This window comes from Myotis myotis, unplaced genomic scaffold (genome assembly GCF_014108235.1).
Source record: "Myotis myotis isolate mMyoMyo1 unplaced genomic scaffold, mMyoMyo1.p scaffold_m19_p_4, whole genome shotgun sequence".
Taxonomy (NCBI): Eukaryota; Metazoa; Chordata; class Mammalia; order Chiroptera; family Vespertilionidae; genus Myotis; species Myotis myotis.
Window position 1 is genome coordinate 103,710,470 of NW_023416346.1, and position 23,883 is coordinate 103,734,352.

At 41.2% G+C, this 23,883-nt stretch overlaps 1 protein-coding gene across 1 annotated transcript; it reads left to right on the forward strand.

The window, feature by feature from the left end:
• Positions 1-7,136: 7,136 nt before the first annotated feature.
• LOC118653544 (protein FAM47A-like) lies at positions 7,137-8,762 on the forward strand. Its single transcript, XM_036304200.1, has one exon. It carries the CDS (start codon positions 7,137-7,139, stop codon positions 8,760-8,762), a length of 1,626 nt encoding a protein of 541 aa, XP_036160093.1.
• Positions 8,763-23,883: the final 15,121 nt, after the last annotated feature.

A 23,883-nucleotide genomic window follows, 5' to 3' on the forward strand; every position in this document is an offset into this window, starting at 1 on the left:
GGACTGTGATGAGGACGGAGGAGGAATTCCATAGGACCCTGATGGATGGGGGAGGGATTACATAGGACCCTGGATGGAGGGCGGAGGGATTCCATAAGACCCTGGGGGAGGGAGGGAGGAGGGATTCCGTAGGACCCTGATGGAAGAGAGAGGAGGGATTCCAAAGCACTCTGATGGAGGGAGGAGAGATTCCATAGGATCCTGATGGAGGAATGAGGAGGTATTCCATAGGACTGTGATGGAGGGAGGAGGGATTCCATAGAACCCTGGATGGAGGGAGGAGGGATTCCATAGGACCATGATGAAAGGATGGATGTGGGATTCCATAGGACCCTAATCTAGGGAGGAGGAATTCCATAGTACCCTGATGGAGGAGGGAGGAGGAATTCCATAGTACCCTGATGGAAGGAGGAAGGATTTTATCGGAACCAGATGGAGGTGGGAGAAGGGATTCCATAGGACCGTGATCGAGGAAGGAAGAGGAATTCCATAGGACCATGGATGGAGGGAGGAGGGATTCCATAGGACCCTGATGGAAGTAGGAGGAATTCCTAAGGATCTGGATGGAGGAGGGAGGAGGTATTCCATAGGGCCCTGATGGAGGAGGGAGGAGGGATTCAATAGGATCCTGATGGAGGGAGGAAGGAATCCATAGGATCCTTGTGGAAGGAGGGTGTAGGGATTCCATAGGATCCTGATGGAGTAGGAAGATGGGCTTCCATATGGCCCTGTTGGAGGAGGGAGGAGGGATTCCGTAGAACCTTGATGTAGGGAAGGAGGAGGGATTCCATAGGACCATGGATGGAGGGAGGAGGAATACCATGGGACCCTGATGGAGGGAGGAGGGATTCCATAGGACCCAGATGGATGGAGTGAGGAGGGATTCCATAATATCCTTATGGAGGAGAGAGGAAGGATTCCACAGGTCCCTGATGGAGGGAGGAAGGATTCCATAAGACCCTGGATGGAGAGAGGAGGAATTCCTTAGGATCCTGCTGGAGGAGTAAGGAGGGATTCCATAGGACCCTGATGGAGGGTGGAGGGATTCCAGAGGACCCTGGATGGAGGAGTTAGGAGGGATTTCCAAGGACCCAGATGGAGGGAGGGAGAAAGGATCCATAGGATCCTTTTGGAGGGAGAGAGGAGCGATTCCACAGGATCCTGGATAGAGGGAGGAGGGATTCCATAGGACCTTGGTTTCAGAGAGGAGGGATACCCTAGGACCATGTTTCCGGGTGGGAGGATGGATTCCTTAGGATCCTGGATGGTGGGAGGAGGGATACCATGAGACCCTGATGGAGGGAGGAGGGATTCCATAGGATCCTGGATTGAGGGAGGAGGGATTCCATAGGACCCTGGATGGAGGGAGGAGGGATTACATAGGATCCTGATGGAGGGAGGAGGGATTCTATATGACCCTTATGGAGGTGGGAAGAGGGATTCCATAGAATCCTGCATGGAGTAGGAGGTATTCCATGGGACCCTGCATGGAGGAGGAGTTATTTAATGTGAACCTGGGTGGAGGAGGAGGTATTCCGTGGCACCTGGGAAAACACAAAATTAGCCTACCCCTTATAAACAATGTATATGAGAGTGCAGACAAGTGGATGGTCTTAGACCCTTTGAATGTGGATGAATGCACATGCTAAATGTATAAAACATATCCTTAAAATCACAGCTGTGCTTACCTCTGGTAAAAGGGTGAATAGAATGGGATTGGGCAGGGATTAAAAGAAAGTATTCTTGTATTTAACCTACAGTTTTTGGTTTACTAAAATATGCAAATATTAACATTTGTTAACATCTGGGTAGCAAGATGGAGACCCCTTACTCTAAGAACAGAGTAAATGAAATTGCAACACTGCAGATGATCCTTGGTCAATTGTGAGAGTAAATAGCTGCTCTGTGAAGAGCAGATCTGTTTTAACTTGCTCAGCTCTAACCCTACCCCATCCCTCCTTACATAGGACAGTAAAGATCATTGGCATCTGAGCCTTTTAATCTCCCTAACTACACTTCAAGACAGTGAATGAATTTAAGACAATTACAGACCTGCAGAGAAGGGAAACAATAGGACACATTTTCCTACAAGGAAAAAAACAAACAAACTACTGTTCTAATGTGAGAAATATTGTGTTTACTTTGCCATCAGAAAGTGTTCCTATTCTACCTATAAGCTCTATGCCATGTATCCCCAAATGAGAAAGAAACTGAATAACTAACACACTCCACTCTCCCATTTTGAACAAAACCCTAGTAGTGAAATGGACATCACAATTCTAGATCAGATCCATGCTACTTACCGAGGTGAATCAAGTAAGTCCTTTATTCATAAATATAAATGGAAAAGGTTTGCCAGATGTATGAGGAGGGTAAAATAGTAGATCACAATAAACACACAAAACTATGTCATTGTGGGGGAAAACTCAGATAAAATATTGAAATAAAAGATAATTTTACTAAAAAATTCCTATTCTCAGAATTTTAAGGGAAGAAAATAGATTTATAAAATTAAAATGAAATATCTACTATAGAAGGAAACAATTAGAGGACAGATCAAGCACTTGCAAGATAGAAATGTTTGCAACAGCATGGATTGACCTGGAGAGTATTATGCTAAATGAAATAAGCCAGTCAGAGAAAGGTAAGTATCACATGATCTCACTCATATGTGGAATCTAATGAACAAAATAAATCCATGAAAAAATAGATCCAGAAAAAATGTCATTTTGATTTTAAAAAAAATGAAAACTAAAAGGGGAAGTCAGTGGAATATTCTGATGTTGAAAAATGTTACTACATTACAAGGTATCAGAATTATCTTAAATGTGCTTATTATAAGTGATCAAAGTCATGGTAACAACTACCTGCAAGACACAATCTTCATACGCTGTCTATTTAAGAAGCAAAAAAATGGGACAATTTAGAAAGGTAAGTACTCTACATCAATAATCACTCTTCAGAAATATTTGCCTTGGGAGATGGTAAACAACTACAGCAGGCTCTTTTTCAATAGCCATATTTCCTAATGTTAACTGCCATAGCCAGAGTAGGATGAATACTTGGAAGATGCTGATGTTCATACAGTAATGTAACCTCTTTTATTTTAGAGTGAAGAGAGCTCTAGAAACATTATTTGGAACTCCTGATGCTCATTCATTATGTTTCATTGGCTAATTTTATATATATATCCTATCTAATAATAGACAAACATGGTAATTAACCGTACCTCCGACATGGCTAATCAAGGAGATATGCAAATTAACTGCCAACCAAGATGGCGGTTAACTGCCAACGAAGATGGTGGCTAATTTGCATATTGCAGGCAGGGTGGGGCAGCACCATCCTGCCTGCCTTGCTGCCATCCAGGCCTGCTATTTGCGACCTGGGCAACAGGTGGCCCGTATGAGAACAGACCCAGGGCTGGCGGCGGGACCACAGCGATCGATCAGCCACCAGCCACGCCCACAAATGGCCCTCCCGCAGGGATCCCTGGCTGACAGTTGCTCATGCACTGCTCTGCCAATGGCCACTCCCACAAACGGCCCTCCCATGGGGATCGGAGGCTGGCAGGTGCTAATGCATGTATCTGCCAAAACGCACACCTGGGCTGCCTTTGCCCTGCGCAAACTATGCAGCTGGCAGAGGGGAGTGGGGCCGCTGGGAGTAGGGCGGGAACTTCCTGGGGTTTGCATCAGGCAGCCCAAAGCAGAGTGCAACTATCCCAACAGGTAGCTGCTTGCTCATTCACTTACTTACTCATTCATTCACCCATTCACTCACTCATTCACTCACTCACCAAACCCTGTCAGGTCCATAAGCAGCAGGCCAGGCACTGAAGTTGAAGCAGGATAAGACAGAGCTATGTCCTCGAGATGTTAGTAATCCAGTAGGGCGAAGCAGACACATGAACGAGGCAGTTGTATGCACAGATGCAGTGTACTGGGTTCTGTGAGGGCTGTAACTAACGCCAACTTTGTTCTCTTGATAAAATGGGGCCTCGGGAGCCAGGCCGCCCAAGCCTGTAGGCCTGTGCCTAGGCCAGGTGTGGCCAGGGTCCCGGAACATGGCAGAGGGTGTAGGTCGGGTTGAGGGGTCTAGCCCCACCTCTCACCCTCACCACCAAGTACACAAGTTTTTGTGCACCGGGCTACTAATATATATATATATATATATATATATATATATATATATATATATATATTCATTTTAGAGAGATAGGGAGAGGGAAAGTGGGATAGAAACATTAGTGATGAGAGAGAATCATTGATCAGTTGCCTCTTGTAGGCCCCTACCGGGGATTGAGCCTTCTTGCCCCCACCACCTGGGCACGTGACCTTCAACAAAATGTTACCTGGGACACTTCAGTCCCCAGGGTGAGGCTCTTGGTGAATCTTCTGAGCTTGGCATGTCAGCATTTTGAAAAACTCTAACTTAACTCCGGTGCGGTGTAACATATAGGAATTTTTTGACATTTGCAACCATACTAAAACAAAGATTTATATTTTTGATATTTATTTTATATAATTAAATGCCATTTAACAACAACAACAAAAAATCAACCAAAAAAATGAGTTCACGTGTCACCTCTGACACGCGTGTCATAGGTTCGCCATCACTTCTACCCAATGGTCCAAAACAGCTAGGATTCACTTGATAATTTCAATAACAGGTACATGTAATTTCTGTTGCAAATCTATCTTTCCTCTTTGGAAAAAGTATATGTCATATGACAAATGGGGACAATAGTGAACTTTTAAATGGCTTTGAATATACTGGGCATTACCTTTAGGCTACTTGTCATTTTTCCTATGAAAATGTCACTTCGTTCTTATCCTTAAACGGAGATATTCTCCCTGTGCTTCATACTGCAGGAAACAATAATATTAATATTAATAATGATATTAATAATAATACTAATTTACAAGCAATGATTTCTAGAATAGATTGAGTTCCCATTGAATCGTGGTCACTGATTTTCTATTCCTTAGCTTCATATTTTAATTTATACCAACCATCTTAAGTCATCTTAGCTGTATTAAAATATTTAATTCTATTTCATTGATTTGCAATCTCAGCCTGCTTCACTTAACACTTACTCAGAAAGAATGTACTTCAAGGGTGATGTCTGAAGAAAATCTATAAAATAATCAGATGGCAAAAATTGATGGGAAATTGATTATAGGGAAAATATAGTGTTTGTATCTTTAATTGCAAGAGTTTGAGTATTGGACACACTGCCTCATACAAAAGGAGAACTGAACCAATGTGTGCTGAATAACTAAATGAATAGAAAATGTATTTGAGGACAAGATTCAAGTTGCTGCCATGGTTGAAGAATTACATCTAATCTGTAATTTGTGTATTATTGTATTATTGGCTATGACCAAGAAAAATCCATGCTGCATTGAAATTGTAAAACACGTAATGTTACATGCTAAGGAGTTTACTATTTATTTTTTGGAAGTTGAAGTAGATGGTTATCCTGAGAATTAGGGAAAAAAGTAAAATAGGTTGGTATGGATTTTAAAAGAGGCATTTGTTTCAATAATGTGGGTGTGATCTACAATTTCTAATCATGGAGAATAGCAAGAATTTATGGTACCAGGAGATGGACAGCCCGACTTCACAAAGGGCTGTCCATCTCCTGAAGATGTGAAAACTCGTGGCCCGCGGGAGGGCTTTCTCCCCATGATTGCTCAGAAGTCGTGGGAGACCTTTGAAAAGGCAGACTCACAAATTGATGGAGACGAAACATAAAAAGTTGATTATATTTTCTCTTCTGGCCAAAGTAGAGTAACAGGTGTCAGATTTATGCCCTGGAGCACGTGAAAAAATAATGAAATAAAATAAGATAAAATTATGAAAGACACTGGACATCAGGAAGCAGGGACAGATGCCTCACAGATAGGAAATAAATGAGGTGACTCCTATGATGGCTCCACATTCCTTCCGTTTCTAGGCCACAGCTCAGAGAGGCAAAGACCAGCAGTAACGCTATGTAAAGGAGATGGAGCTAAGACCCTGTAGAGAACAAGGTGTGTAGAGATCTCAAGGCAGACAACCAGAGAGCAAAATGAGAGAAAGAGAGGGAACTCCAGAATCTTACACCCCACATGAATGATTCAGGGGATTACTGATCAGCTTGTGTGAATACATTACTAGAAGCCAGGAAAGAAACCACTGGAAAGGATTCTTGGTAACTGATACTCACACAGGGCCTGCAATAGTGACCTTTACTGTCAGCCAGACTAGAAATCCTCTAGATGCACAGGCATTGAATAATTTACATGGAAGGGTCTTGCTTCAGTAGTGAGGAATAGTTAATTAAACATACCACATGGTATATATAAGAGTATTTAGCCATGTACTATCACAGGGAACTGGTCTGTTTATTTAAATCAAATCTTAAAAAGGATCCCAAAGAATCAAACTGTTTCCAAGAAACACAACAGTATCTAAAAAGGGCAAATATTATTTGTAAAAAGAAAATGGATGGTGAACAACACATGGGTTTTAAATAAAGACAGGATCAGTAGTAGGGCACCGATCTATCCTTTGTCCTCAGGCTTTAATATGGCACTGTTTTTCTGATTATGTTGAAATGATACCGTAAAAGATAATTGATCTTGATTTCTGAGGGGGATTTTGGGTGCCATCTTAAGTTGTATACCCAATGACTCACTCACCTCACCCATATTTGGGCAAATATCAAAACCTGAGGGCTGTGAGTACATAGAAAAAACCTGGCTCTCAGAATCTCCCGCCTTTCAATTGTTACCTATAATTTATCCAGGAGAAATGAAAGTATTTGTATGAAGATGTGAACAGGTGAAATATTCGTGACCCCTTGATTTCCAAACAGCTTCAAACTGGAATCAATCCAAAAGTCCATCAAAAGATGAATGGGGAGCTGACCTGTGGAGGAGTGCCCATACAAGGGAACAGTTCTGTATCACAAGCAAGAATGCAACCTTGCCGTCCATCCCTGGACAATGCAGGCTGTGCAGAGGCACGTGCTGACCCACCTCGGGAAAGAATAAGAATGAGTCGGCACCAGGCAATGGTCTCCTAGCAACGGGGCCGCTGGGACAACAAACCCCTGAAGCCACTGGGCGCCCTGGGCCAAGGGCGACATGGCGTGCCAGAAGTGGCCCTTACCTGAGCCCCACAAGGGGTGGCTGTTAAAGTCGGACCTGAGGAAGAAGGCGCTCATAGAGTCAGGGCTGATCAAGCCGTGGCAGTCAGGGCCGAAGCTGAACAAGAAGCCCGAGCCCAGCAAGAAGTGGATGCTAGGGCCGGGACCACTGGAGCCCTTGCCCCTGGGCATGAAATGTAAGCCCTGGTTCAAGGACAGGGACAGGTTGCCTTCCCACTATCTCTCCAGGCAGAATAACAAGCTTGTGAAAGGCCCCACCTCCATGGACAGCCGGCGGTGGGTATTTGTGAAGGAGGGACTGGACGACTTCAGAACGGGCTGTCCATCTGCTGAAGATGTGATCACTCGTGGCCCTCGGGAAGGCTTACTCCCCATGATTGCTCATAGAATTCCCCGCCCTCCGCCCAAAAAGATTCACAGGCAGCCGCCCACGGGAGCGGAGCTGTGTTCCAAGCTCTCGCCAGCCCAGCGAGCACGGAAGGCCTTTGTAGAGAACATTGAAGCCAGCCTGACCCAGCTTTCCCTGGCGAACTGCCCGAATCTGGAGGAAGCTCTCCCTCCAGACCTCCTGCTCAAGGTCCTGGAAGTGCTAGATCCTGACAGGAAGCTGGAGGACACGTGGGCGTATTGTGAGGGCACCAAGGAAAGAAAGAAGACCCCCACACACCTGTGTGAAGAACATCCTGAGGAGGTCAACCTGGAGCCTCCCCAGGCAGTGAACCTGGAGCCTCCCCAGGCAGTGAACCTAGAACCTCCCGAGGCAGTGAACCTGGAGCCTCCCCAGGCAGTGAACGTGGAGCCTCCCGAGGCAGTCCACCCCGAATCTGCCTGGAAGCTCAACCTGGAACCTCCCGAGGAGGACAACCTGGAACCTGAAGACCAAGCCCACGTGGAAACGGCCAAGGAGAGTCTCCAGTCATATTTATTCAGTTTGTTTCCTGAGGAAGAGATAAATGCAGCATGCACAATGCATATCCCCAAGGATCCTGGGCTCCAGAAATCAAGAAGAAGAATTCGTGAATTCTGCAGATGGATCGATGATAATTTTGGAGACATAGGCATTGATGAAGAGGACCTCATGAAACAGTTTGAAGTTGACTTAGAGGTCCCACTCACCCATAATACAGTCAAAATAAAGAAAATAAGCCAGCTTCCTTTGAATATAAGGCCCTGCAAACAGCTAGATGACATACAGCAGAGAAAATTCTCCCTGCAGGAAGGCAACTGGGAAAGGAAACTCCGAAAACCAGAAGACCCTTATAAACCCAAAAGGGAGAAGATAAGGTATGGAGCATGGTACCTGGACCCCAAATCCTGGAAAAAGCTGGCCAATGACCAGCCTTTGTCCGACCCTCAAGCCGTCCCTGAGAAGGAACATTTGACCGATGGAAGGCATCTTGAACCTGACATTATTGATGAACTTTATGGACCAATTGCTTTCAAAGATTTCATTGTAAGCAAGGGCTACAGGATGCCAGGTGTGATTGAGAAGATGTTTATGAGGAAGGGATGGAACTATGAGTCTGTGAAGACTCCTATACACCGAGTAATGAAACTCCTCTCCAAACCCAAAGAGGAGGATTCAGGGGACACAGAGGATTAGACAATTTTCTATTTACTGCTCACTTGGCTAGTGTGTCTCTCTCATTTTAACATAAGTCAGAATTCACCATGAGTGCCTCACTGTGTATGGACAATTTGATTCCACAATATCTGTAAATTTTTAGCACCTATTGCTAATAAAACTTTCTGAATGAGCTTCTGCTTGGGTTCATCAATGTGTTATGTATTTTACCAACTATGAAGTCAATATTCACATATACTCCTCTTGGTTTTTATTGAATTAGGAGTATTATATTTTTATTTCAATTATTCATTAAAAATAACCATAAATAACAGAATTACTTACAAAGGATCTTGTTGCCCAGCCGATGTGGCTCAGTGTTTGAGCATTGACCTATGAACCAGGAGGTCATGGTTTGATTCCAAGTGAGGGCATATGCCTGGGGAGCAGGCTTGATCCTCAGTGGGGGTACATCCAGGCTGCAGCTGATTAATGATTCTCTCTCAACATTGATGTTTCACTATCTTCCTCTCCTTCTTCGAAAATCAGTAAAAATCCTATATAATTAAATCCCAGTGACCAAAATGTCAGGACAACCAGACAACCAGATCCTAGAACAACTGCCCCCCCTTGCCCCGGCTGGTTTGCGTTGGCTTTTTTCTTTTCTTTTTATTGCTCAAAGTGTTATATATGTCCCTTTTTTTACCCCTAGTGCCCTCTCCTACACCCCTACCCCCAGTCTGCACCACCCCATTGTCTGTGTCCATGGGTTATGCATATATGCACATGAGTTCATTGGTTGAATTCTTCCCCCCTATACCCCTTCCTGCTTTTCCTCTGAGGGTTGACAGTGTGTTCCATGTTTCTATGTCTCTAGGTCTATTTTTTTCATCAGTTTATGTTAGTTATATTTCACATATGAGTGAGATCATGTGATATTGCTCTTTCTCCCACTGGCATATTTCACTTAGCATTATGTGCTCTAGGACCATCCATGCTGTTGCAAATGGTAAGAGTTCTTTCTTTTTTCAGCTGCATAGTATTCCATTGAATAGTTGTACCACCGTTTTTAATCCATTAATCAGCTGATGGGCACTTAGTCTGTTTCCAAATCTTAGCTATTGTCAATTGTGCTGCTATGAACATAGGGGAGCATATATTCTTTCTGATTGGTGTTTCTGATTTCTTGGGATATAATCCTAGAAGTTGGATCTCTGGGTCAAATGGCAGTTCCATTTTTAATTTTTTGATGAAACTCCAAACTGTTTTCCACAGTGGCTGCACCCGTCTGTATTCCCACCGGCAGTGCACCAGGGTTCCCTTTTTTCCACATCCTTGACAACACTTGTCATTTGTTGATTTATTGATGATAGCCATTCTAACAGGTGTGAGGTGGCACTTCACTGTTCCTTTTTATTTGCACCTCTTGGATGATCAGTGACCTTAAGCACTTTTTCATATGCCATTTGGCCTTCTGTGTGTCCATTTTGGAGAAGTGTCTATTTAGATCCTTTACCCATTTTTAATTCAACTGTTTATCTTCCTTTTGTTAAGATGTATGAGTTCCATGTAGATTTTGGAGGTTAACTCCTTAGATGTATCGTTGGCAAATATGTTTTCCCATGCAGTTGGCACTATTTTTATTTTATTGATTGTTTCATTTGCTTGCAGAAGCTTTTTACTGTGATGTAGTCCCATTTATTTTCTCCTTAATTTCCATTTTCCTAGGAGAAGTATCCATAAACATATTGCTACAAGAAATGACTGAGATTTTGCTGCCTCTGGATTCTTCTACAATTTTTATGGCTTCCCGACTTATATTTAAGTCCTTCATACATTTGCGTTTATTTTTGTGCATGGTGTAACTTGGTGTTCTAGTTTCATTTTTTTGCATGTTTTTGTCCAATTTTCCCAACACCATTTATTTAAGAGCCTATTTTAACTCCATTGTATGCTCTTGCCTCCCTTGTCATATATTGAACATAATGACTTGTGTTGATTTCTGGGTTCTCTGTTCTGTTCCATTGGTGTATATGTCTGTCCTTGTGCCAATACCAGGCAGCTTTGAGTACATTGGCTTTGTAGTATAACTGGAAATCTGGAATTTGATTCCTCCAACTTTGTTTTTGTTTCTCAATACTGCTAAGCTGTTTGGGGTATTTTTTGATTCTATATAAAAGTTTGGAGTATTTGTTCTAACTCTGTGAAATATGCTGTTGGTATTTTAATGGGGATTGCATTGAATCTGTAGACTGCCTGGGTACTATGGACATTGTAATGATGTTGATTCTACCAATCCATGAACACGGTATATTCTTCCACTTGCTTGTATCTTCCTGTATCTCCATTTTCAATGTCCTGTAGTTTTCCTAGTACAGGTCTTTTATCTACTTGGCTAAGGTTATTCCTAAGTATCTAATTTTTTTATTGCAATGGTAAATGTGGTTGTTTGTTTGGTTTCCCTTTCTGAGAGTCCATTATTGGTGTAAAAAATTCCATAGATTTCTGGTTAATTTTATATCCTGCTATGCTGCCAAATTCATTCGTTAAATCTAGTAGTTTTCTGATGGAGTCTTTAGGGTTTTCTTTGCATACTATCATGTTATCAGCAAATAGTGACAGTTTTACTTCTTCCTTTACAATTTGAATGCCTTTCATTTCTTCTTGTTGTCTGATTGCAACAGCTAGTACTTCTAGTACTATGTAGAACAGGAGTGGTGAAAGTGGGCATCCCGGTCTTGTTCTTGTCCCTATTTGAAATGGTTTAAGCTTTTGTCCATTAAGTATGATGCTGCCTGTAGGTTTGTCATAGAAGGCTTTTATTATGTTGAGATATGATCCCTCTACTCCCACTTTGTTGAGAGTTTTTATTTAAAAAGGGATTTTTGTCCCATTGGATTTTGTCAAATGCTTTCTCTGCATCTATTGATATGATCATGTGGTTTTTATCTTTCAGCTTGTTTATGTGATGTATCACATTTATTGGTTTGTGGATATTGTACTTGCCTTGCATCCCTGGAATAAATACCAATTGTTCATGGTGTATGATCTTTCTAATGTATTGCTGTATCCGAGTTTCTAAAATTTTGTTGAGGATTTTAGCCACTATGTTCATCAGGGATATTGTCCTGTATTTCTCTTTCTTTGTACTGTCTTTATCTGGTTTTTGGAATCGGGTAATGCTGGCCTCAAAGAAAGAGCTTGGAAGTATTCCTTCTTTCTGAATTTTGGAATAGTTTGAGGAGGATAGGTGTTCATTCTTTCAATGTTTGGTAAAACTTCTCTGTGAAGGCATCTTGTCCAGAGTGTATTTGCTGGGAGGTTTTTTTTTTTTTTTTGACTATTCAGGTTTTCTCATTAATTTATCCATGGATGTCAATGGGTATTAAAGTCTCCTACTGTGATTGTGTTGCTGTTGATCTCTCCCTTGATATCTTCCAGAAGTTTTGTTTATGTATTTGGATGCTCCTGTATTGGGTACATGTATGTTTACCAGAGTTAAATCCTTTTGTTGTATCAATACCCTTAGTATTATGAAGTGGCTTTCCTTACCTCTAGTTATGACCTTCACTTTGAGGTGTATTTTTCTCAGATATAGGTACTGCTACCACAGGTTATTTATTTATTTTTTTTTCATTTCAATTTGCTTGAAGATTTTTTTACAATTTCTTCATGTTCAGTCTGTGTGAGTCCATTGATCTGAGGTGGGTCTGTTTTAGATAGTATATATATGAGTCATGATTTCTTATCCATTCAGCTACCCTGTGTTTTCCTTGGGGAATTTAATCCATTTATGTTTAAGGTTATTATTGATAGGTCATAATTTGTTGCCATCTTTATTCTTTGAGCCTGTTTTGCTTTCTCTTTCACCCTTTCTATTTCTTCTCTACAAAAGCCCCTTTAGCATATCTTGCATAGCTGTATAGGTGGTAATAAACTCCCATAGTTGTTGTTTTTGTTTTGTTTGTTGGGGTTTTTGTTTGTTTGTTTTGTTTTGTTTTGTTTTTTTGTCTGTGAATCTCCAAATTTCACCTTAAATTTTGAATGATAGCCTTGCTGTTTAGAGCATTATTCAAATCAGTAGTTTGCTTTGCATCACTTTATATAACTAATTCTATTACCTTCTGGCCTGGCTTGTTTCTGTTGAGAAATCAGTTGATAGTGGACATCCCTTTTACGTAACTTTGTCTCTCTCTTGCAGCCTTTAAGATTCTTTGTCTTTTACATTTGCCAATTTAATTACGGCGTGTCTTGGTTTGGGTCTTTTTGGGTTCATCTTGCTTGGGACTCTCTGTGCTTCTTGGCTTTGTGTAACTTGTTTTCTTCCCCAAGTCTGGTAAGTTTTCTGTGATTGTTTCTTCAAAAAATGTTTCTATTCCTTGCTCAGCCACTCTTCTTCTGCCACAACTATTATGTACATGTTGCATTGTTTCCAATTGTCCCAAAGCTCCTGTAGACTCTCCTTCTGTTTTTAAATTATTTTTTTTCAGTTGCTGCTCAACTTGGGCATGTATTTATACTTTGTCTTCTAACATGCTGATTTTGTCCTCAGCTTCTTTTAGTCTATTCTTTAATCCTTCCATTGTGTTTGGTATGGCTGCTATGTCATTCTTCATTTACTTTTTTTGTAAAAGTGATTTTATTTTATTTAATTTAAATTCTTTATTGTTTAAAGTATTTCATATATCTCCTTTTTCCATGTTGACCTCTCCCCACCTTTGCGCACCTACCAGTACATGCCCTCACCTCCCCTTACAGTTGGTGTCAATTGGTTATTCTCATATGCATGCATACAAGTCCTTTGGTTGATCTCTTATCTCCTCATCCCCTGCTTTCCCTCATAGGTTAGACCAGGGGTGGGCAAACTTTTTGACTCGAAGGCCACAATGGGTTCTTAAACTGGACCGGAGGGCCAGAACAAAAGCATGGATGGAGTGTTTGTGTGAACTAATATAAATTCAAAGTAAACATCATTACACAAAAGGGTACGGTCTTTTCTTTTTTAGTTTTATTCATTTCAAATGGGCCGGATCCGGCCTGCGGGCCGTAGTTTGCCCACGGCTGGGTTAGACAGTCTGTTCGAGGCTTCTATGACTCTGTTTCTATCTTTGTCCATCAGTTCATGTTCATTATATTCCACAAATGAGTGACATCATATGATATTGATCTTTCTCCAACTGACTTATTTCACTTAGCATAATGCTCTCTAGTTCCATCTATGCTGTTGTAAATGGTAAGAATTCCTTCTTTTTTATAGCAGCGTAGAATTCCATTGTGTAGATGGACCACAGTTTTCTAATCCACTCATATGCTGATGGGCACTTAGGTTGTTTCCAAACCTTAGCTATTATAAATTGTGCTGCTATGGACATAGGGGTACATATATCCTTTCTGATTGGTGTTCTGGTTTCTTGGGATATAGTCCTAGAAGTGGGATTACTGGGTCAAGTGGGAGTTCCATTTTTAACTTTTTGAGGAAACTCCATACTGTTTTCCACAGTGGCTGCAGCAAATTGCATTCCCACCAGAAGTTAAAAGGGGTTTCTTTTTCTCTGCATCCTCTCTAGCACTTGTCGTTTGTTGATGATAGCCAGTCTGACAGGTGTGATGTGGTACCTCATTGTTGTTTTGATTTGCATCTCTCAGATTATTAGTGACTTTGAGCTTGTTTTCATATGTCTCCTGGTCTTCTGTATGTCTGCTTTTGAAAAGTGTCTATTTAGATTCTTTGCCCACTTTTTGATTGGATTGTTTATCTTCCTTTTGTTAAGTTGTATGAGTTACTTATAAATTTTAGAGATTAAACCCTTATTGGAGATAACATTGACAAATATGTTCTCCCATGCAGTGGGCTTTCTTGTTGTTTTGTTGATGGTTTCTTTTACTGTGCAGAAGCTTTTTATTTTGATGTAGTCCCAATTGTTTATTTTCTCCTTAGCCTGCATTGTCCTAGGAGTTGTGTCAGTAAAGATATTGCTACAACAAATGCCTGCTCTTTTTATTCCTATGGCTTCTTCTAAGATGTTTATGGTTTCCCATCTTATGTTTAAGTCCTTTAGGCATTTTGAGTTTATTTTTGTGTACACTGTAAGTTGGTGGTCTGGTTTCATTTTTTTTTTTTTTGCATGTATCTGACCAATTTTCTCAACGCCATTTGTTGAAGAGACTGTCTTGACTCCATTGTATGGTCTTACCTCTTTTGTCAAATATTAATTGAGCATAATGGCTTGGGTCAATTTCTGGGTTCCCTGTTTTGTTCCATTGGTCTATATGTCTGTTCTTGTGCCAGTACCAGAAAGTTTTGAGGACAGTGTTTTGTAGTATGACTTGATATCTGGTATTATGATCCCTCCAACTTTGTTCTTTTTCAATATTGCCGTGGCTATTCTGGGTTCTTTTCTTTGTTCCAGATGAATTTTTGGAGAGTTTTCTCTAGATATTTGAAATATGCCATTGGTATTTTAATGAGGATTGCATTGAATCTATAGATTGCTTTGGGTAGTATGAACATTTTAATGCTGTTGATTCTACCAATCCATGAATACAGTATGTTCTTCCATTTGTTTCTGTCTTCCCCTAACTTTTTTCAATGTCATATAGCTTTCTGAGTACATGTCTTTTACCTACTCAGTTAAGTTTATTCCTAGGTATCTACAATTTTTTATTGCAATGGTAAATGGGTTTTTTTTTTTTTTTTTTAGTTTCTCTTTCTGAGAGTTCATTATTGGTGTATAAGAAAGCCATAGATTTCTGGATGTTAACTTTGTATCCTGCTGCATTGCCAAATTCATTTATTACATCTAGTAGTTGTTTTTTATTTTATGGAGTCTTTAGGGTTTTCTATGTACAATATCAAGTAATCTGCGAGTAATGACAATTTTACTTCTTCTTTTCCTATTTGGACGCCTTTTATTTCTTCTTCTAGTCTGATTGCTATGGCTAGCACTTGCAGTACTATGTTGAATAAGAGTGGTGAAATCAGGCATTCCTTTCTTGTTCCTGTTCTTTTTCTTTTTATTATTGACTTTTTACAGAGAGAAATGGAGAGGGACAGAGAGTTAGAAACATCGATGAGAGAGAAACATCGATCAGCTGCCTCCTGCACACCCCTCACTGGGGATGTGCCCGCAACCAAGGTACATGCCCCTAACCAGAATCGAATCCGGGACCCTTGAGTCCGCAGGCTGATGCTCTATCAACTGAGCCAAACCGATTAGGGCTTGTTCCTGTTCTTAAGGGAAATGGTTTTAGTTTTTGCCCGTTGAGTATGATATTGGCTGTAGGTTTGTCATCTAAGGCTTTTATATATTGAGGTATGATCCCTCAAGTCCCACTTTGCTGAGAGTTTTTATCAGGAAAGGGTGTTGGTTTTTGTCAAAGGCCTTTTTGGCATCAAATGATATAATTATGTGATTTTCATCTCTCAGTTTTTTTATCTGATGTATCACATTTACTTATTTGCAGATATTGTACCATCTTTGCATCCACGGGATAAATCCTACTTGGTCATGGTATATGATCTTTCTGATGTAATACTGGATCCGATTTGCTAGAATTTTGTTGAGGATGTTGGCATCTATGTTCATTAGGGATATTGACCTGTAGTTCTCTTTCTTTGTGGTGACTTTATCGTGTTTTGGAATTAGGGTAATGCTGGCTTCATAGGAAGAGCTTGGAAGTGTTCCTTCCCCTTGAATTTTTTGGAATAATCTGACAAGGATAGGTTTTAGTTCTTCTTTGAATGTTTGGTAAAACTCCCCTGTGAAGCCATCTGGCTGTGTGCTTTTGTTTACTGGAAGTTTTTGTTTGTTTGTTTTGTTTTTAATGTCTAAAGTTAGACAAATGTCTCCTTCTCTTCAATTGACATCCCTGCCAGCCATTCCCACCCAAGACAAGCTCTCACTGCCTCAGTGTCTGTGTCCATTGGTTATGCTAATAATCATGGAAACAAGTCCTTTGGTTACTCTCTACACTCCCTCCCCCTCCATTTTTCTCTGGATCAATTCTTGTTCATCAAATTATGTTGATCATTATATTCCACATATGAATTAGATCATGTGATATTTATCTTTCTCTGACTGGCTTATTTCGTTTAGCGTAATGTTCTCCAGTTCCATACATGCTGTTGCAAATGGTGAAAGTTCCTTCTTTTTTATAGTGGCATAGGATTCCATTGTGTAGATGTACCATAGTTTTTTAATCCACTCATCTGCTGATGGGCACTTAGGCTTTTTCCAAATCTTACCTGATGTAAATTGTGCTGCTATGAACATAGGGGTGCATATATCCTTTCTGATTGCTGTTTCTGGTTTCTTAGGATATAGTCTTAAAAGTGGGATTACTGGAGTCAAATGGGAGTTCCATTTTTAATTTTCTGAGGAAACTCAATACTGTTCTCCACAGTGATACACCAGTCTGCATTCCCACCAGCAGTGCAGAAGGGTTCCTTTTCCTCCACATCCTCACCAGCACTTGTAATTTGTTGATTTGTTGATGATAGCCATTCTGACGTGTGTGAGATATCTCGTTGTTTTCATTTGTATCTCTCAGATGATTAGTGACTTTGAGCATGTTTTCATATGAATCTGGGCCCTCTGTATGTCCTCTTTCAAAAAGTATCTATTTAGATCCTTTGCCCATTTTTTGAGTGGATCATTTATTTTGCTTTTGTTAAGTTGTATGAATTCTCTGTAATTTTGGAGATTAAACTCTTATCTGAAATATCATTGGCATATATGTTCTCCCATGCAGTGAGCCTTCTTGTTGTTTTGTTGATGGTTTCTTTTGCTGTGCAGAAGCTTTTTATTTTGATGTAGTCCATTCGTTTATTTTCTCCTTAGTCTCAATTTCCCTAGGAGTTATGTCTGTAAAAATATTGCTACGACATATATCTGCTATTTTGCTGCCTATGGAGTGTTCTAGGATTTTTATGGTTCCCCATCTTACACTTAACTCCCTTAGGCATTTTGATTTTGTTTTTTTGTATGGTGTAAGTTCGTGATCTAGTTTCATTTTTTTTGCATGTATCTGACCAAATCTCCCAGCACTATTTATTGAAGAGACTTTTGACTCCATTGTATGCTCTTGCCTCCCTTGTCAAGTATTAATTGAGCATAATGGCACGGGTCGATTTCTGGTTTCTCTGTTCTGTTCCATTGGTCTATATGTCTATTTTTGTGCCAGTACCAGGCAGTTTGGAGAAACGTGGCATGGTCATATAGCTTGGTATTTGGTATTGTGATCCCTCCAACTTTGTTCTTCTTTCTCAGGATTGCTGTGACTATTCGGGGTATTTCTTTATTCCAGATGAAATTTTGGAGAGTTTGTTCCAGATCTTTGAAATATGCCATTGGTATTTTAATGGGGATTGCATTGAATCTATAGAATGCTTTGGATAGTGTGAACATTTTAATTATGTTGATTCTACCAATCTATGAACATGGTATGTTCTTCTAATTGTTTATGTCTTCCTCTATGTCTTTTTTCAATGTCCTGTAGTTTTCTGAGTATAGGATTTTTACATCCGTAGTTAAGTTTATTCCTAGGTTTCTTAATTTTTTGGTCCAATGGTAAATGGGATTTTTTTTCTCTGTGAGTTCATTATTGGTTTATAAAAAGGCCATAGATTTCTGAGTGTTTATTTTGTATCGTGTTACATTGCCAAATTCATTTATTAGGTCTAGTAGTTTCTTGATGGAGTCTTTAGGGTTTTCTATGTATAGTATTATGTCATCTGCAAATAAGGACAGTTTTACTTCATCTTTTCCAATGGGGATGCCTTTTATTTATTTTTACTAGAGGCCCGGTGCACAAAAATTTGTGCACTCAGGGGGGGGGGGGGGTCCCTCAGCCCAGCCTGTGCCCTCTCGCAGTCTGGGACCCCTCGGGAGATAAAGACCTGCTGGCTTAGGATTGCTCCCGGGTGGCAGAGGGCAAGCCCAATCCCTAGGTGCAGCCCCTGGTCAGGCTCAGAGCAGGGCCGATTGGGGAGTTGGGGCGCCTTCCCCTGTCATGCACAGAGCAGGGCATATTGGGAGGTTGCCATGCCACCCTCAGTCACACTCAGGGTAGGGCTGATTGGGGGGTTGGGGCACCGCCCCCTGTCACACTCAAGGCAGGGTCGATGGGGCGGTTGCGGCGCAACCTCCTGTCACACACAGAGCAGGGCCCATCAGGGGGGTTGCGGCTCCATACCCTGTCACGCACAGAGCAGGGTCAATCAGGGGGTTGAGGAGCTCTCCCCTGTCACTCACAGTGTAGGGCCAATAGGGGAGTTGGGGCACCGCCCACTGTCACACTCAGGGCAGGGCAGATCAGGGGGTTGGGGCGCCACCCTCTATCACCCACAGAGCAGGGCCGATCAGGGGGTTGGTGTGCCACCACTCTCACACTCAGGGCAGGGCCGATGGGGAGGTTATGGCTCTACCCCATCACACACAGAGCAGGGCCCATGGGGGGTGGGTGTTGGGGCGCCACACCCTGTCACGCACAGAGCAGGACTGATCAGGGGGTTGAGGCACCGCACCCTGTCACACACAGAGCTGCAGGACAATCAGGGGTTTGGGGAGCTACCCCCTATCAGCCACAGAGCAGGGCTGATCAGGGGGTTGGGGCACCTTCCCCTGTCAGGAACAGAGCAGGGCGGATAGGAAGGTTGTGGCCCCACCCCCTGTCACACAGAGCCGCAGGGCAATCAGGGGTTTGGTCTGTGCCCCCTCTCACACTGATCTCGGTGCCGGGAGGCCTCTCGGCTCCGCTGATCCCGATCCTGGGAGGAATATTACCCTTTTACTATATAGGATAGAGGCCTGGTGCATGGGTGGGGCTGACTTGTTTGCCCTGAAGGGTGTCCTGGATCAGGGTGGGGGTCCTCACTGGGGTGCCTGGCCAGCCTGGGTGAGGGGATGATGGCTGTTTGCAGCTGGTCACACCCCCTTCACAGTGGGGGTCCCCACTGGGATGCCTATCCAGTCTGGGTGAAGGGCTGAGGGCTGTTTTCAGGCCGACTGAAGCTCTCAACTGCTCCTTTTTTTCTTTTGTTTTTTTTTTTATTCTGGGCCAGCTTTAGCTCTGGCTCCAGCTCTGAGGCCTCTGCTGCTGAAAACAGGTATTTGGTTTGTTTGGGTTCTATAATCGAAACAATGTATAACTCCAGCTCTGAGATCCCGGCTAGCTGAAAGCAGGTTTCTGGGGTTTTGTTTAGCTTCTATATTTATTACAATGTTTCAAACTGCAGGCTCAGAGGCCGGCAAGGCAGGCGGGGAACATTGGAGTCCTCCGTCACTGAAGCAAGCAAGCCTCATGTTCGCTTCCAGCTGCCTGGCTGCCATCCGCCATCTTGGCTCGCAGTTAATTTGCATATCGCCCTGATCAGCCAATGGGAAGGGTAGCAGTCATATGCTAATTACCATGTTTCTCTTTTATTAGATAGGATTGTTTGATCGCTATGGCTAACATTTCCAGTACTATATCAAACAGGAGTGGTAAAAGTGGGCATCCCTGTCATGTTCCTGTTCTTAGGGAAATGAGTTTAGTTTTTGCCCATTGAGTATGATGTTGGCTGTAGGTTTGTTATATAAGGCTTTTTATTATGTTGAGGTATGATCTCTCTATTCCTACTTTTCTGAGAGTTTTTATCAAGAAAGGGTGTTTGATTTTGTCAAATGCTTTTTCTGCATTAATTGATATGATTATGTGATTTTTCTCTCTCATTTTGTTTATGTGATGTATCACATTTATTGATTTGCGGATTGTGTACCGTCCTTGCATAGCTGGAATAAATCCCACTTGGTCATTGTGTATGATCCTTCTAATGTAATGCTAAATCTGATTTGCTAGAATTTTGTTGAGGACTTTAGCATCTACGTTCATCAAGGATATTGGCCTGTTGTTCTCTTTCTTTGTGGTGTCCTTATCTGGTTTTGGAATTATGGTAATGCTCGTTTCATAGAAAGGGATTTGAAGTGTTCCTTCCCCTTGAATTTTTTGGAATAGTCTGAGGAGGATAGTTTTTATTTCTTCTTTGAATGCTTGGTAGAACTCTCCTGGAAATCCATCTGGACCAAGGGGGCTTTTGTTTGCTGGAAGATTTTTAATTGCTGCTTTAATTTTTTTGGTAGTTTTTGGCCTATTCAGGTTTTTTTTTTAATTCTTTTTTGTTTCTTGATTGAGTTTTGGCAGCTTGTATTTTTCTAAGAATATGTTCATTTCATCTCGGTTGTCCATTTTGTTGGGATGGAGTTGTTCATAGTATTTTTTCATTATCATTTGTATTTCTGTGGGATCAGTTGCCGGAAGCCGGTCCATCCTTGCTGCTTGACACAGTCGCTGCAGGGAAGAAACATCTGCACAGCATATGTTTCAAGGGACCTGGCGTATATGGCATACTGTTCTTAATATGTTTGCTCCCCCTCTTAGCACTATGTGTTTTAAACAAGACCACCTCCCTGAGAAAGGTTGTTTTCCCAGGTGAGGATTTTTTTCCCTGGAGTTAGGGATTAACAGGACTAAGGAAGAGAATAAATCAGTGAAACCCCCTAGTGTTACAGAAATACCATGTACTACTTAAGACGAACTTGGACTAAGACTGTTGGCAATAAATTTGGGACTTGTTGGGCCCACATCCCCAGGGGTCTGCCCACCAGGGAAAGCACCAAAGCCTATACCCCTGGAGACTCACAAACACAGAGCAGTCCCAGGGAAGGCTAGCAGTGAGGTTGGGAGGAAATAACCTTTACTGAGTAGGACAATCTCCTTCAGTTACTTCCTTATAGCTTATCAGTAGAGCAGTAACCTTGGAATAGCCCTTATAATGGAACACAGAGATTAACCTAGACAGGATTAAACTCAACAGAAATAGATTAACAAAGGCCCTAACGTTTGGAATAGAATGGATAGGATTAAAATCAACAGGTATAAATACAGATATAACAGGACAATAAAGACTGAACCTGGCTGGAGAACCTCGTTATGCTGATCAACTAAATGCTGTTTACGTGTCATTCCTTCTTCTCCGACTCCATCCACAGCTTTGGTAACCCCTGGACCTGTTGGGTTTGGACCCCTAGAATCGGTTATTACTTCACCTCTTTCATTTCTGATTTTGTTTATTTCAGTCCTATCTCTTTGACTCTTGGTGAGCATGGTTAGAGGTTCATCAATCTTGTTTATCCTTTTAGAGAACCAGCTCTTGGTTGTGTTGATCTTTTGTATTGTTTTTGGGGGTTTTTTTTGTTTGTTTTTTGTATGTTTTTTTTTTTTTTTTTGCCTCTATGTCATTTATCTGTGCTCTGATCTTTAGATTTCCTACCTACTGCTAATGCTGGGCTTTTCTTGTTGCTCTCTTTCTAACTCTTTGAGTTGTAGGGTTAGATAATTTATTACAAGCTTTTCTTGTTATGTTTTGTTTTCAAGATAGGACTGTAGAGCTATGAACTTTCCTCTCAAGACTGCTTTCGCTGTGTCCCATAGATTTTGGATTGTAGTGTTTTCATTGTCATTTGTTGCCATGAAGGTTTTTATTTCTTCTTTGATCTCTTTGGTAACCCAATCATTGTTTAATAGCATGTTATTTAGCCTCCAGGTGTTGGATTTATTTTATTGTTTTTATTGTAGTTGATTTCTAGTTTTATGCCATTATGACTTGAGAAGAGGTATGATATGATTTCTATATTTTTAGAATTTGAAGAGACTTTGCCTGTGTCCCAATATGTGGTCTCTCTTTGAAAGTGACCCATGTGCACTTGAGAAGAATGTATATTCTGTCTCTTTGGTATGAAATGTTCTGAACATGTCAATTAATTCCATCTGATCTAGTGAGTCATTTAGGATTGATGTTTCTTTGCTGATTTTTTGTTTAGAGGGTTTCTCCAGTGGTGTTAATGGGGTATTAAAGTCCCCTACCATGATTGTATTGCTATCAATCGCTCCCTTGATATCCTCCAGAAGTTTTTTTATGTATTTTGGTGCTCCTGTATTTTGTGCATATAAGTTTACCAGAGTTACATCTTCATGTTGATTTGCTCCCTCTAGTATTATGAAGTGGCCTTCCTTATCTCTTGTTATGGCCTTCACTTTGCAGTCTAATTTGTCAGATATAAGGATTGCTACCCCAGCTTTTTTTTTTTTTTAATTTCCATTCTCCTGAAAAAAATCTTCTTCCATCCCTCACCATCAGTCTGTGTGAGTCCTTTGATCTGAGGTGGGTTTCCTGTAGACAGCAGATACATGGGTCATGTTTTCTTATCCAATCAGCTACCCTATGTCTTTTGATTGGTGCATTTAATTCACTTATATTTAAAGTTATTATTGATAGGTACTTGTTTATAGCCATTTTTATTCTTTATGCCAGTGTTCCTTCTTCCCGTCCTATTTCTTCTTTCTTACAGCAGAACATTTAGCATTTCTTGCATTGCTGGTTTGGTGGTAATAAACTCCCTTAGGCCTTTTTTGTCTGTGAAGCTCCTGATTTCACCCTCAATTTTGATTGATAGCCTTGCTGGGAATAGTATTCTTGGATTCAGACCCTTGCTTTGCACGCCTTTGTAAATTTCATTCCATTCCCTTCTGGCCTGATGTGTTTCTGTTGAGAAATCAGTGGATAGTCTGATGGGAGATCTTTTGTAGGTAACTTTCTGTCTCTCTCTGGAAGCCTTTCAGATTCTTACTTTGTTGTTGGTGTTTGCCAATTTAATTATAATGTGTCTTGGTGTCATTCTTTTGTGGTTCATCTTGTTTGGGACTCTGTGAGCTTCTTGGACTTATGTGAGTTTTTTCTTTCCAATATCCAGGGAGTTTTCTGTCATTATTTCTTCAAACAGGTTTTCTATTCCTTGCTCAGTTTTCTCTCCTTCTGGCACCCCTATTATGTGGATGTTGTTTAGTTTCATGTTGTCCCAAATTTCCCTTAGGCTCTCGTCCTGTTTTTTAATTTTTTTCTAGATGCTGCTCTACTTGGGTATTATTTCTTAGCTTGTCTTCTAGCTCACTGATGAAGTCTTCCGCTTCTTCTAATTTTGATTTGATGTTTTCTATTGAGTTATTTATTGCAGCGATGTCATTTTCCATTTCTTCTTGGTTCTTCTTCATTTCTTCTTGGTTCTTACACATATTGTTGAATTTGTCTTCCATTCTTTTCAGCAACCTTATGACCATTGCTCTG

Bases quoted from the DNA above. Each gene is read 5' to 3' on its own strand.
- LOC118653544 (XM_036304200.1), top strand. From the start codon at position 7,137: ATGGCGTGCCAGAAGTGGCCCTTACCTGAGCCCCACAAGGGGTGGCTG.